The 14,078-nt window shown below is 41.6% G+C and overlaps 1 protein-coding gene across 6 annotated transcripts in view; it reads right to left on the bottom strand.

Moving 5' to 3' along the window:
* The window catches only part of TNFRSF19 (TNF receptor superfamily member 19), a 113,576-nt gene that overhangs the window by 47,013 nt on the left and 52,485 nt on the right, over positions 1-14,078 (bottom strand). For all 6 annotated transcript variants that reach the window (XM_019524631.1, XM_019524627.1, XM_019524630.1 and 3 more), the window contains 2 exons: positions 8,227-8,405; positions 2,324-2,409 (listed from right to left, as the gene is read on the bottom strand). In XM_019524631.1, coding sequence (XP_019380176.1) covers positions 2,324-2,409; positions 8,227-8,405 — 265 coding nt within the window. The remainder of the gene's footprint in view (positions 1-2,323; positions 2,410-8,226; positions 8,406-14,078) is intronic.

The raw sequence follows: 14,078 nt of genomic DNA, 5'->3' as shown, positions 1-14,078 counted from the left end.
CTAGATATCAGGAGGTGCTACTTCACAGTCAGGGCAGCTACGATCTGGAACCAACTTCCAAGAGAAGTGGTGCTGGCTCCTACCCTGGGGGTCGTTAAGAGGAGGTTAGATGTACACCTTGCTGGGGTCGTTTGACCCCAGTACTCTTTCCTGCCACGGCAGGGGGTCGGACTAGATGATCTGCTCAGGTCCCTTCTGACCCTAGAAACTATGAAACTATGAATAAAACCCCAAATGCACATTTAATGCAAAAGCAGCAGTAAAGAAAAATGTGTTTATGGTAAAAGTCTACCTTAGTCTGATAGGGTTTCTTCAAATGGAGAAATATAGGGTTGTTTAACTGTATTTGATGTATTTTCTTCCTATTTTTCCTTTATTTCACCTAATATTTTGTAAATCTTAAAACTAGCTAGAAGTGTCATATTTATTCTAAGTCATCATTTCTCTTCTGGAGAGGTAGCAGTCAGGGATAGTCCTACCCTACCTTTCTCTTCACATTTTACAGTTGTGTTTGTTTTGTTTTAAGAAGATAGATGAGAAGTACTGGTGCCATTCACTCAATTGCCATGAATATTGATGACTTCATCTCATTTATGAAGTGAATTTATGCAGACATTGCAAAAATACACTGGTCACTCCTAATCTGATATCTGGATGATTTACCAAGGTGTAGAAGCAAGTATTTATACCTTATTTGAATTCAGTATTTGAAAACGTTATGTCTGCATATAATTAATTTTCTATTCCACTAAATACAGAGAATGAATTGTCTTCTCTTTATCTACATAGAGAGAACAATTTTCTTAGTCTTTAAGGCTTTATTTTTCCATTATAGAATTCTTTCAACATTGTCTTTAACAATCCACAATCTGTTTTTTCATGAGTAAATATTTAAACTAGATCTGTTTTAAAATGTCTGCAGAAAGACAGAAGATGAAAGCAAGTATTTAGATTTATAGCTAACTGGGTAATAATCAACTGCTACCAGTCCTCACCCATGTCTCAGACTTACCATGAACCTTTAGCCTAGGAAGTTCATGACCCGATGGTAGTGTTTGTAAGCAAATAAAAACTTGCCAAAGCCCCTCACAAGACAGTTAATTTATTGGGGTAAGACATTTAAACTTTTCCTTTTAATCTAAAATGGCTCTGAGTTAGCTGCACAAATATTTGTCTTTATTTTACTTTAAAAGGAAAAAAGGATAGGAAAGGTAGAGTATTGGTAGTTAGCTCTACCCATTAATAATTTGTTATACCTTTCTAAAGAAGTGAGTGTTTCCACACAGTTCAATGAATGTAAGTAAAAAAAGAAAATAATGCACTCATTAAATATCTAAAGCTAAACAATATTAAGCATCAGGGAGTAAAAAACCCCCCCAAACTCCCCAAACACAAGGTTTCATGATTTTGTATTTACACTTCCCAGTACAGCTGTATTTTATCATTAGAAGATTTAAGACAGATATTTATTTTCAATTCCTGAAACAAAAGAAGTGTATATATCAAATTGCTTATCTGGGCCCAAATTAAACCTTGAAATGTTTTGTGCAATTCTGCTGTGTTGAAGGTAGCTGTTTTAAGTAAGTCGGAACAGAATTAGGTCCCTCATGCCAAGTTGGTCTCATTATAGTGAAAGCTACACTTAACAGAAAGCATGTTAACAGATTAAATACTTGACCCTATAAAACTAACTGAAAAACAATCCAACTTTCTTGACATACATCATAACTGGAGGGAAATTATTATAGAGACTATAACAAGCTGATTGATTTATTATTGCCATTAGAGAAACCTAACTAAATAATTTCAAATTTTTGCACTCTTGAATAAAAACAACTATTCCAACACAGAACATTGCCCTCAAACAATAGCAGAAATCCAAGAAAAGCTATGTTCCAAAATCTTCTCTCTTCAAAAGAAACTATCTGCATACTTTATTTAATCAGGAAAAATGATCTAGTCTACAATTTTTGCAAGAAAAATCCATGAAATTCAAATAGCAGCATGATTACAAAATCCTATGGGTAGGCAGAGAAGAGTCTGCCTGACTGATACATTATCTATTGGGAGCCCAGGATCCTCAGTATTAGACCCACTTATATGCCTGGTATGCTAAATTAAATCCATCCCTGCATCTGTTTTCATTCTTCCACATGTCAAGAACTTATTTTCTTGTTAAGGAAATATGATTAAATAAGCAGCACATGGCTCAGTTTCAGCAACAAAATTACAGCTTTTCTTAGCTTTCACACTAAGGTATTAAAAACAAAATAAAAAAGGCAAAAGTTAATCCAGTTCCAATTGGAGATAAAACAGCACTTACAGTGAGGTTCGTAGGGAGGAGGGGGATCACCACAAGGAACACACTCCATGTCTTGAAAGCCTCCAAGCTTAGTCTTCCTGTAAAATCTAGAAAATAAAGCAACTGCCCATATTAGTTAATAATAAAATAATTGATTTTTATAATAGTGTCTACAGACTTGAGTGCTGTGCTTGGGAGTGTACAAACACACTGCATGAAACACGTCCTTACCCTGAGTCTACCATCTAAACAGGAAATATCAAAGAGGGGAGATAATCTAGTGGTAGCCATTGGATCCTACTGCAGGGTATCATATTTACACACATACCACGAGCACCCTGTCCCCAAACATCAGCTCTCCAGAACTGAGATGCGTGTCTTACGCAGGGAAGCTGATTTTTCTTCATTAGAATAGAAGGCATAAAGGAACAGAAGCATGCAAGATGGCTGCCAGCTTTTCTCTGTGACAGTAAATAGGAGGGGTGGAACAGTTAAATAAGAAGCCAAAAAACTGCTGCCAATTTTAGAGTGTCTGTAGAAGAGTTAACACCAGACTCCATTCCTTCCGTTTGCTGTCTGAGAGAAAATCTGGCAGCCATCTTTTAGCACAGCCTCTCTATGAAAAAGGCAGCTCTAGGCCATGGTTCTGGAAATCTCACTCACACACACAGACACACATCTCTCTTTCTTCAGATATAATATCATCACAGCTCTATCATGAAATATAATGGGAATGAACTGTGGAATGATGAAGTTAAAAAACAAAGATAAAAACAAATAACCCCCACAAAACTTCAAAAGAATATAACATCACTAGCGAATTGCCCATTAAAAATGATTGGGGGGGGGCCACGGGGACAGAAGTCTGCATCCGCTCCCCTCCCCCACCCTGGGGCAGGGCAGAGGCGTTCTCCAACTGCCCCCGCAGCTTCGGGATGGGGCCTTGGCCATTCCCTGCCCCCCACCCTTCAGGCCAATGCCAGAGCTGTTCCTCCGCTCTCCGCCCACTGCTTCCGGCTGGTCCCAGGCCTGGGCCATTTTCCCCCTTCACCTTCCGGCCAAGGCCACTCCCTGCCTCCGCCCACTGCTTTGGGATAGAGCCAGGGCCGTTCCTCCCGCCCCCCCCACCTGCTTTGGGCTAGGGCTGGGGCCACTCCCTATTTCTCCCCCGCCACTTGGGGCCTGTGCTGTTTCCCCCTTTCACCTTTGGGCCAGGGCTGGGGCTGCTCCCTGGCTCCCCCGACTGCTTCAGGCCAGGGCCTGTGTTAACCCCTGCTCCCCTTCCTCCCCTGTTTCCCACCACCTCCCCTCCCTGCTGGCTGTTGTGGGGGGGCACCAGTCCCTGACTCCAAGAAGCCAACCTGGGGGGGCAAGGCCAGCACTGCTGGCCTTGCCCCACCCCCCACTCTGTCCCCTCTGTTATGGCAGCACTCTGGTCCCTGTGTCCCCCTTTGCCCCCAAAGAGCAGTAGAGGGGGTGAGGCCAGGGGGAGGGGGGCAGGGGAATTAGCAGGGGAGTGGTGCGGAGCTGGCTTCGCCTCCCTCCGCTCTGGCCCCTCTGTCCACACTGTCATGGCGGTGCTCCACTGTCTGTCTCTGTCTGTGTACAGCAATTAAAGCATTATGAACAGACAGACAGACAGGGTAAGGCTTTTATAATATTAGAATAGGGCTGGAAGGGACCTCAAGCACCATGTAGACCGTTAGGGGCCAACCTTTTTGGCAGGCGTACCACAAATTAGCCCTGTCCCTGAATGCCACTCTGATCCTTTTCCTTTACTAGTTTGCTCCTTACCTTTCTGCTCTCTGCTCCATCTCCTGATCTGCTTTCTGCTTTTTACCCTGTGATCCCTGCCTGATCTGATGCCCTGCTTTCAACTCCCTGTACTATTGGTCATTGTGCTGCCTGTTCCCAGCCCAATCTGCCATGTGCCACACATACAGGCTGCCCTAGACCAACCCCTTGGTACAGATCTGTCTGGCTTGCAAGACAATATATTTGTGCCATGTGCATTAGTTTGTTAAACAACTGTAGATGTGGTTATAGAGCCCAATTCTTGAGTGACAATCCCTTGTGTACTTATCATATGTGAAGTTTGTATCAAACAGTCCTGAACTTCCAGAGGTTTCTTCTTTTTTCTGCATGTTGGACTCTTTCCCTGAAACCCTTCATTCCATGCTTAATAGATTGTTTCCAAATGATTCAATCCTCAGCAATCTCCTCCCAGTCATTTGGCTCGGCATTTTTTGCCTTCATTTCTCTCTTGCAAATATCTTTGAAATAGAGATAAGGATGCCCATGTGGTCTTCATTCTGTAACGAGTTCTCTATACAGAGATCTTTGTGTACACAGTCACTGTACATTCTCTTTCTATGACCAAGCCAAAGTCAGTGCTGACTAAGAGTGAATGCTCATAATGCTGGCATGTTCCAAGGCATCAGTGTAGGTATTTTTTCCCCCACCAGTACATTTTTAGAATGAAGCCATGGAAATATAAAAGTAGAAGTTGTTGAGTCACTGTTCTTGAGTAGAGCGTGTGGCCTGGGATTTGCTGCCACACAAAAGAGTGTTGATGATGCAAGCACAATCTACTTTAACCTTAGTCTTAACAGTCAGTTTGTTGTTGTTCCACACACATTTGCTCAGCATACTCATGCTACCTGATGCTTTGCCAATGCAGATATTCAGTGCAGCCTCAAGTGACAACTTGAGGTAACAATGGACTCAAGGTAAATAAATTTACTTACAACATCCAGTATTTTTTAACCTATCATTATTGCTGGTGGTGAATCAATGTTCTGGCTCATAACATTGGTCTTCTTGATGCTGACTATAAAACTGAAATCTTGGTAGGCATGAGCAAAGCAACTGATCAGGCTTTGAAAGTTGCTCTAAGTGTGTGCTATTAGTACAGCATCACTGGCAAACAGCAGCTCCCAAATCAAAACTTCCTACACTTTATTCAATGCTTTAAAGTGTGTAAGGTTGAATAATTTTCCATTGGAGCATACGTAGATAGATTCCATTGGTAACGATCCCAATAGCATGCATCAGAAGAAGAGAAAAGAAAATCCTGAACAGGGTTAGAACAAGGACCTAGCCCTGCTCAACTCTGCTTTCAATTTCAAAAGCCTCAGAAGTTGATCCATCAGAGCTGACTGTTCCCAGCATTCCATCATGGAAAGAATGGATTATGCTGTGGAATTTTTGTGGGCAGCTAAATCTTTTCCAACAATGTGAAGAGGCCTTTTCAGCTCACACGGTCAAAGGTTCTGGTCAGGTCAATGAAGGCAATACACAGGTATCTCCTTTGTTGCCAAGGGTTTTTTTGGATTTGCTGGAGTGAGAAGATCATATCTATGATAGACCTACTAGCCCTCAAGCTGCATTGTGATTCAGGGTAAACACTGCAATATTATGCAGTAATTCCACTGATTTCAATTAAATTACTCACAGTGGGTAAAGTTGTGCATATGTGTAAGTTTTTTGCAGGATCAGGGCTTAGAATTATTAAGTTTTTGAAGAACACTTTAAACATGACTGGTTAATGTTTATCAAACCCCACTGTAGATACTGCCTTAAGCTATACTATACAGAAGGGGAAAATAGGCACAAATAAGATAGGTAAGTAATTATGGCTGCCATCCAAGTCACTAAAAAATCAACTGGCTTCAAGGGACTAAAAAGCATAGTTCAGCTACTGTTGTAGCTATTGTTTTTCAACACTGCCTGCATACACACATTCAAAAGATCTGGGAGAATTCTCCCAAGTTTGTTCTCCTGTTAGAAAAACTTACCCAGAGATGTCTGAACAGACATTTGAATGCTGAGCCCCTGAAGAGCAGAGAGCTTACAGTGTTGGTGCTGTGCACACATTTCAGCATGCTTGGAGGCTTCCTCAGTCTGCCTGGAAACAGATGGCAGCAATGCACAGGGCAGCCATGATTGGCTGACTCAGATTACTCAGGGTCAGCCTGCATTTCCCTGTAGCAAAATGTGGGGATTGTGAAGGGCATGTGTTCTGCTCCCTGCTCAACTGGAGCAGAGTCCAGCAAAAGCAACACACCGTCTCCCTGGGGAAGAGGGAGCAGGGCAGGCAGAAGCAAAGCACCCTTGAATGCTGGAGGACTGTGTTGTGGCTTCTCTCAGAAGTGAATATGGACAGACATTTCTTTCCCAGGAGTGATTTAACCCTGGCTGTTCCCAGGTTATTTCTCTCCCAAAGCAGGCATTTTTGGTCTGGGAGAACAATCCTGAATATGTATGTGGGTTTTTCGAGGAGAGCAGTGACTTTCCCAGAAGAAACTGAATGTCTATATATGGCTACTTTCTCACTTTGTTTCTCCTTGCTGTACGTTGCCATGGTGAGCTGTCAGTTCCTTATGGAAGGGTACAATGCCTTTATTACTTGGTAAAGCACCATATGCATGTATTGTGGTATATAAGAAAATGGCTTAGTTTTATTTCTGCTCCTGGTAAGATTTTCTAATGGACACTTTGAGTAATACAACTTATTCAAATCCTACAGAAAATAGGAAATCTTATTTCTAAAGGCTTTGGGAGTTAGAACTAGAAGTGTGTAACAACTTTATATTGTCTAAGAAATATCCAGACCTAGTTCTCTCTCATTTCTATTAAACAGTTTTAGACAACAAAGCAGAGTATGCTGTGAAGAATATTTGTTTGCCTATATGTATTCAGAAGACCAAGTTGTGTCCTCAGATGTGAACATTCCATTCAAGTCAAGGAATGCACTGTACGTACTTGCATACTGCATTTACTCATATACTGTGTGTACTTCCCCCCCTCCACAAAGTCAGGGTGCTCCAAAACTGGGTACACATCTTACTCAGGGAAGGTGATCCTTCTTTGCTAGAACAGAAGCAGTGAAGAATAGAAGCGCATGGACACTGCCAAGATGGTTTCTCCATCCCTCTGGCCCCAGTAAGAAGAGGAGGAGGAGTCCTACGTTAAATCTCTCACAGCTGCTAAGGAATTTGCAGTAGTTATGGCTGAGCACTGTAGCTTATACCTGAAGTAGCCACTGAAGTGGCTTAAGGCAAGTGGTTTGCCACACATAATCTGTAGTATCTTGAGGAGATTTGTGGTGTAGAAACAACATTATTATTTACAGGAATTTATATAAAGAACTATTTACAGCACAGAAGTAACAGTCTTACTACTGTTCTTGTAAAAGTCAGAAACTTAGTCTTGTTGCTGTCCTGCTACACCAGGAAGTTCCTGCTTCATCATGCAGACTGTCTTCTGAGATGCCACATTTCCTGGACATTTATGTTTCCAGACAGGTTACTTTATGCCCCAGAGTTGGCCATGACACTGCAAAAACCATTTTCGTGTTATTTTGCCTTCCAAAACAATGTACTACTTATTTGGAAGAGTGTCAGAGATGAGAAAACAGGCAATGTGAATGTTGAGCACAGAATTTAGTTCATGTGATGCAATACATTTCATAATTAAACCTGTATAGTGTTTTTAGAAAAGAAAATATTTTCAGGATTAAGATGGAAAATGATAAGGGTTTCCAAAATAGACAGGTTTAAATTATACTATAGAATAGTTTGACTTTGCTGTGTTGATAATACATGTGAAAGAGCCTACCAGGATTAAAACTCTATTATGTTTTGGGAGCACCATACAGATGTTATGAAATACTCCTATAGAAGAGATGTATTATTATTATCCCAACTTTACAGATAGAAAAACTGAGATAGAAAGTGAAGCAATGTGCTCAGAGACATACCTAAACTTTTGCAGAGTCCATGACTAAAACTGAAATTAGATTAGAGCAGAATCTAGGACCTTCATATAAATAATCATGTACTCATTTCTCCAAGAAACACCAACTTGCAACCATTAATATAATTTTTTTTTTAATTTTCTTTTATTTCTAGAAATAGACTCACCCTGGTAAGCAGTCCCCACATATTGCATTGCTCATGGCAGAGCAGTTGGTCTTCTGAAATCGGTTAACTAGTGCACAGTCCAGACAAGGCTTGCACTTCTGAAATCCCCAGTCCTCCTTGAATCTGTTTGGCCTGCATGTCATGCACTGTGCATCCTCCCCATATCCAAAGCCACATTCCTGCAGGGATTAACAAGAAATAGCAAGCTATTCAAACACTGAAAGCATGAATAAGGAGAGACTGCTGGGATAAAATGAAGACCTAGCATAATTATTACTCAGAGTAAGTCTTGAGACAAAGGCCATCCTTTCAGCAAGTTCAAATGCATCTTTCACTGCTAATAATCTCCCTTACTTCTATAAACCATACTTAGTCATCCACTTTATTCGAGAAACCATTGGGCATTTGAATGATAAAGGGCTTCAAGGACTCCCACAGCTTCATTATTACTAGCTTATGGTAGAATTATTGAGCTGTCTGATTTTAATTAAGCTAGTCATGTGAATGTGCAGAAACTGGGATGAGTGCAATATAAAGGCACTTTATAAAAACAGCAAAGGAACACTTTGATATTAAGGTTCATAGTGAGGGTGAACAAAGTTAATTGCTAAAGAGGGTGCACAGATCTTCAAAGGCTTAGAAGCTCTGTTACCAAATAAAACACAGAGTTGGTAAATGACTCATCAGAACAAAGCCTGAAAATGGTGCTTATGCACTAATAATTTTAGAAACATAACCAGCTTAAGTAACATCAACTTAACATAGTTCCTTAAGTTCTAGAAAAGTATTGGACTCTGTCAATCAGGGGAAGGTGATGACACTGTAATGAGTCTGAATATTACACTTACCACAATATCTAGTTTGTTTAACTTGTTTTTAATTAAGCAAGCTTGAGACATTTTTTTTACATGAGGGAGATGCAAAAAAATAAAGATGACAACATTTGGCATTTATACGAAAAATGAGTGAAGTCTCACGAGCTGGTACAGAAACATATAAGAAATAGCAATCTGATGTCTTATGATGGCGCTTCTCAGCCAGGGTGCTGTCTGTGGAAAGATATGAGATCCTTTTTAAATGATGTCATGGGGTGATGCATACCATTAGTTCTGTTAGCTGTGCAAACACCTACATGATTCAAAGGATAAACCCACACAATTAAAATAGGAATCCATAGTGTTAAAAACATTCTGACCTGCTATGGTTGCTCTGAATTCTTTGCAGCAGAGGAACTGCTGTACTATTTTTTCCGCAGTCAAAAAAAAAGTGAAAACTAAAACCTGGCATTTTCCAAGGAGTGTTACAAGTCTAACAAGGTGCGTCTCAAGTCTGAAAAGCTTGAGAACCACTTTTATGGGTATAACTTGCTAAGCATGTGTCTATAGAGTGCAGTGCAAATATAATGAACCATGCTGTGCTCATTTTCCATATGCTGGAAATAAAATGGCTGTGCAAGCACAGAGAACAGAGCTTACTGGCAGACATGCAGCACCTTACTGTTATGGCTATATTGCTCCCAGCTTGGGAGCTGAGACAAGGAAAGCAACACAATTTCAATCAAGCAGTATCTTGTTTTTGTACTGCACTGCCTTGTTCCACACAGACATACCCTAATTGCCTCAGGTTAGGAAGAAGCTTCTTCCCTAAGCCTGTTGTTAACCTGTCAGAATTGTGCAACACCTTTCTTGGAAGCATCTGATATTTACCATACTTACACACGGTATAACTGAGTGGCACAGACTGAGTCTGAAATGATATGGCAATTATATTTCTCTATCAGATAACTGTATTAATACAATATTTTATCAGAATAGTTTGGACCTCTCCAACCTCTTTGTGGGCATCACTCCTAATATCATTCCCACAAGAAAAATATTGTGGACTTGGAGGTGGAACCTTCATTACCAACCATCTGCCTGCATAGCTTGCAATATTCCCCGGTACACACACTGGAAGACTAGAGGAACCCAACTGCTAACTATATTATCTAGAAGTAAAAGAGGGCTGTTTTCTCACAGGAAGAGATGGTTTCCGGGGCCTAGGGGGAAGGCAGATGGGGAGATCCAGCCTGGCTCTTTTCTCTCTCCTGTTCCCAGAGTTGAGGAAGGTTTTGCCCTAAAAGGAAACTGGTGATATATATAAATAGATTGCATAAATCTTAGGCCAGATCTGTAGATTTATTAGGCTTTGGGCAGCCCAGGCCAGCACGCTATAGCTCCAGCTACTGCTGTATGCGCTATTCCTGCTTTGATGGTACAAGGAGTATAACTTCACTATAGAGCAAACATTTTCCTCATGCATTCAAATGAAAAGGGAAATGGCACTGACACTATCAGCAAAACATTCAGAATAAGAGTTCATGGACTAAAATTACACTTATGCAACCTAAGGGGATTTCCTGTTTAAAATATCAAAGGCCTGATATAAACAATGGAGATATGAGAATTTCCCAGAGAAGACTACAAGAATCTTTTAAAATGGAATGTTAGGCAATTGAGACATATGGATTACTACCAGTTTCCCTTACAATATATAAGCACAAAGGGCTCTGCTTGGCATTCCTATCCATAACATTGACATTAACCCTATAGCCTTACTTCCATCCCTGTTCTTTTCATCTGTTGATCCTGAACTCAGCTGGGACCCCAAGTCTCTGGGCCCCACCCTCCGTTTAGGACAGCAGTGATGCTCACCATCTGTCCCACAGAGCCATGTCATCTGTCCAGTGGGGCTTCCCACAGGTCTGGAAATTTGGCAGCAGGGATATATGGCAATTAACACTGCCACTGCTCCCCAGCACCAAACTGCTAAGCCCTAAGGGCTAGATGACATGCAGGGCTGGGCTGTGGGTACCAACTGGTGAACGGTCTGATCTGGCATGTGGGGGGCCAGGGCCACAGGGACCCAGTTCCATGCACTGGATAGGGCCCATGGACTGGATCCAGCTTGCAGACTGACCCTGCACCAGTGATTCAGCCCACAAGGCCAAAAGGTAGGGTCTTGTTCTTCTAAGGGAATAGGCCTTTACTTCAGGGTAGGGCTAGTCCCACCCAAAAGGAACAACGGAAATATACAATAACCAATGTAGCGTATAGATTTATCTCTGTGTTATGTCCCTCATGTATAGGCTCTGCCATAAATGCTGCTGTGTACAAATCTGAGGTTTTAAGGGCTTTGAGCGTTAAAAAGGCATAGAGCATCCTCTAGTATTTTGCCATTAGAGCAACTGTAAAATGGGATTTGAGATGAAGCTAATGACTACACCTTTCTTAGTCTCTCGAATACTCACTGATAAAAGAAAATATGGCAGCACCAAACAACTTAAAAGTTTATTCTACTAAAAATTTAAGATTTTTTATAGTTGCTTTAAATTTTTTTCATCCTCCAGAAAATAAGAATATTCAAATGTACACATCGGCAGGGGTTGAGAGGAGTTTAAAAAAAAAAAAATAGCTCCTTCACTCACATATTTAAAAAAAAATTATTCCTCCTTGCCCCCCCGCCCAAGCCCACCAAATAGGCAGCATATGCAGAGCATCTGAAAAGAAACTGAGTAATTCAAGAGAAACTTAAAAGATGCTAAAACTTCCTTATGTAGTGAATGGGTATTCCTTCGACCCCAACTACCTGGTAAGGACATAAAATCAGAAATTCACCCACCCTCCCCTCCCAACTTTATGGCCACTTATATTTAAGCCCATCCTCCTCCTCCTGCAAGGCTCTAAACCTATGAAAACTAGTAGCAAATGGGTATAAAAGTATTACTTTGTACTGGAGTTCTCCAATTGTCTTTATTTCTCATAATGTTTCCTATCAAGACATCTTATCAAAATGTCTCATTAGCTAAATTCTACCAAAGCTATCCATGATACCACGGTAGAATATACAGGGATACACAAGTATAAGTTAGGACACTGGGAAGTGTGGCTGTTGCGGCTCAGACTCCAGGCCTGAGTGTGGTCAAGCAGGGGCCAAAGCTTCCATGTGCTGCGTGCCCAGGAACAGAGCCAGAACTAGACCTGGAGCTAGTCAGAGCCGGAGGCATTCAAACAGTAAACACCAGAATACTGGAGGGGTGGAGGCAGAGGTTGCATAGGAGTAGGTGAAGGGCAGAGGCTGTGGGAGGGGGTGTAGGGATCAAAGGTGACTGCATGACTACTGATCGCATGCCCCCTGCTACAGCTTTCATTGCTGCAGCAATGGGAGGGGGAGGAGGAAGGAGGACAGTGAATTTAAGATTGCAACTCAATAATTAGATTCTATACTTGGAAAATTACAACAAATTTATAAATTCTACTTGCATATAATCTACCTCCTGGGAAGTCATCTTAAACTCAAAGTCATCTTGGATTTAGGTAAATAAAGTAATCCATCAAGTTCCTCTTTCCAGGATACCTCTATAGAACTCTCTTACCTCATAGGCCTAAACTAAGTCTAACTGGGTAGGTCTACACATGACATTTACTGCTGACTCACTAGGTCCACAGTAAATGTCTGGGTGTCTACACAGGCAGCCCTATTAGGCTGCAGTAAACTAATAAACCCCACCGTAGGGTAGTACTTGTAAATACAAGTACTACCCTACAGTCAAGCTTTTTTGTGCGCAGCAACACGTGTGAATGTCTGACTGGGGCACAAAGACGCTTCAGTGTGGGGGCTGCCTGCTTGCTAGCCCCACACTGGAGCACCCGTGCGCCCCAATCAGACCCTCTGCAGCATGCTGAATCAGATCGGAGCAGACCCGGGCTAGCAGACTGACCCTCAGGTGCCCTGACAGCTGGGGCTGCTCCAAACTGGCTCAATGTATGGGAGTTCTGGTCACATGTTCAAACACGGCACCTGGGAGCAATAAACTCCAGCATGATATGCACTGGAGTTTATTGCTGCACATTAATAACATGTGTAGACACACCCACTGATTTTCAATGAGCTATTCCTCATTCCACCAGACATGACAAGGAGCAATGGTTTCAAGTTGCAGAAAGGGAAGTTTAGGTTAGATATTAGGAAAAACTCTTACTAGGAAGGTAGTAAACTACTAGAAGAGGTTATTCAGAGAGGTTGTGGAATCTCCATCCTTGGAGGTTTTTAAGATCCAGCTAGACAAAGCCTTGGCTGGGATGATATAGTTGCGGATGGGTCCTTCTTTCAGCAGAAGGTTAGACTAGATGACCTCCAGAGGTCCCTTCCAACCCTAATTTTCTGTTTCTATGAGTTTGGCCTAATGCAGCCGATTAAGGCCATATATATATTCATGTCTTAATGACCACTAACAACACAGTCCAGTAAAGCTTCTTAGGTGTTTTATAAGCAAATACAAAGACAAGGTTTCTGCCCAGGAAAATTTACACATCTCTAATTTTTTTCTTACACATCTCTACTAATTTTCTGCCAGTGATTTTGCATGTATAATCTATGGCATTCATTTACATGAACATAATTAATGTATACATAGAATCTGGGATCGGTTAATGGCTGGTATGTACAAAAAATAATTAAGCCTGTAATTAGATAGAACTTCAAAACAGCTATTATCCATTCACATAATTAACTGAGTCCCAAAAACTACGGTTACCATATGTCCAGATTTTCCTGGAATGTCCTCTTTTTGGGTCCTTCAATATTTTGGTGTTTTTTTTTAAATATCAAGAAATGTGCAGAACTTTGCTCTTTTCAGCCTCAACATTTTCCCTGGCAATTCCTGGCTTGCCCCAGCAAGGAGTTGCTTGTTTTGGGGGGAGTGGAGGAGGGTGATTGAAGGATGGGGGCATCATGTGCGTCTGTGTGCACACCCCGGCAGCTGCAGGCAGGTAAGTTTGGGGGGTGGGGGGTGGGCTGGAGGGCCAGGGCAC

This window comes from Gavialis gangeticus, unplaced genomic scaffold (assembly GCF_001723915.1).
Source record: "Gavialis gangeticus isolate Ggan-Ray unplaced genomic scaffold, GavGan_comp1, whole genome shotgun sequence".
Lineage (NCBI taxonomy): Eukaryota > Metazoa > Chordata > Crocodylia > Gavialidae > Gavialis > Gavialis gangeticus.
This window is presented reverse-complemented; position numbering and strand designations above follow the sequence as displayed.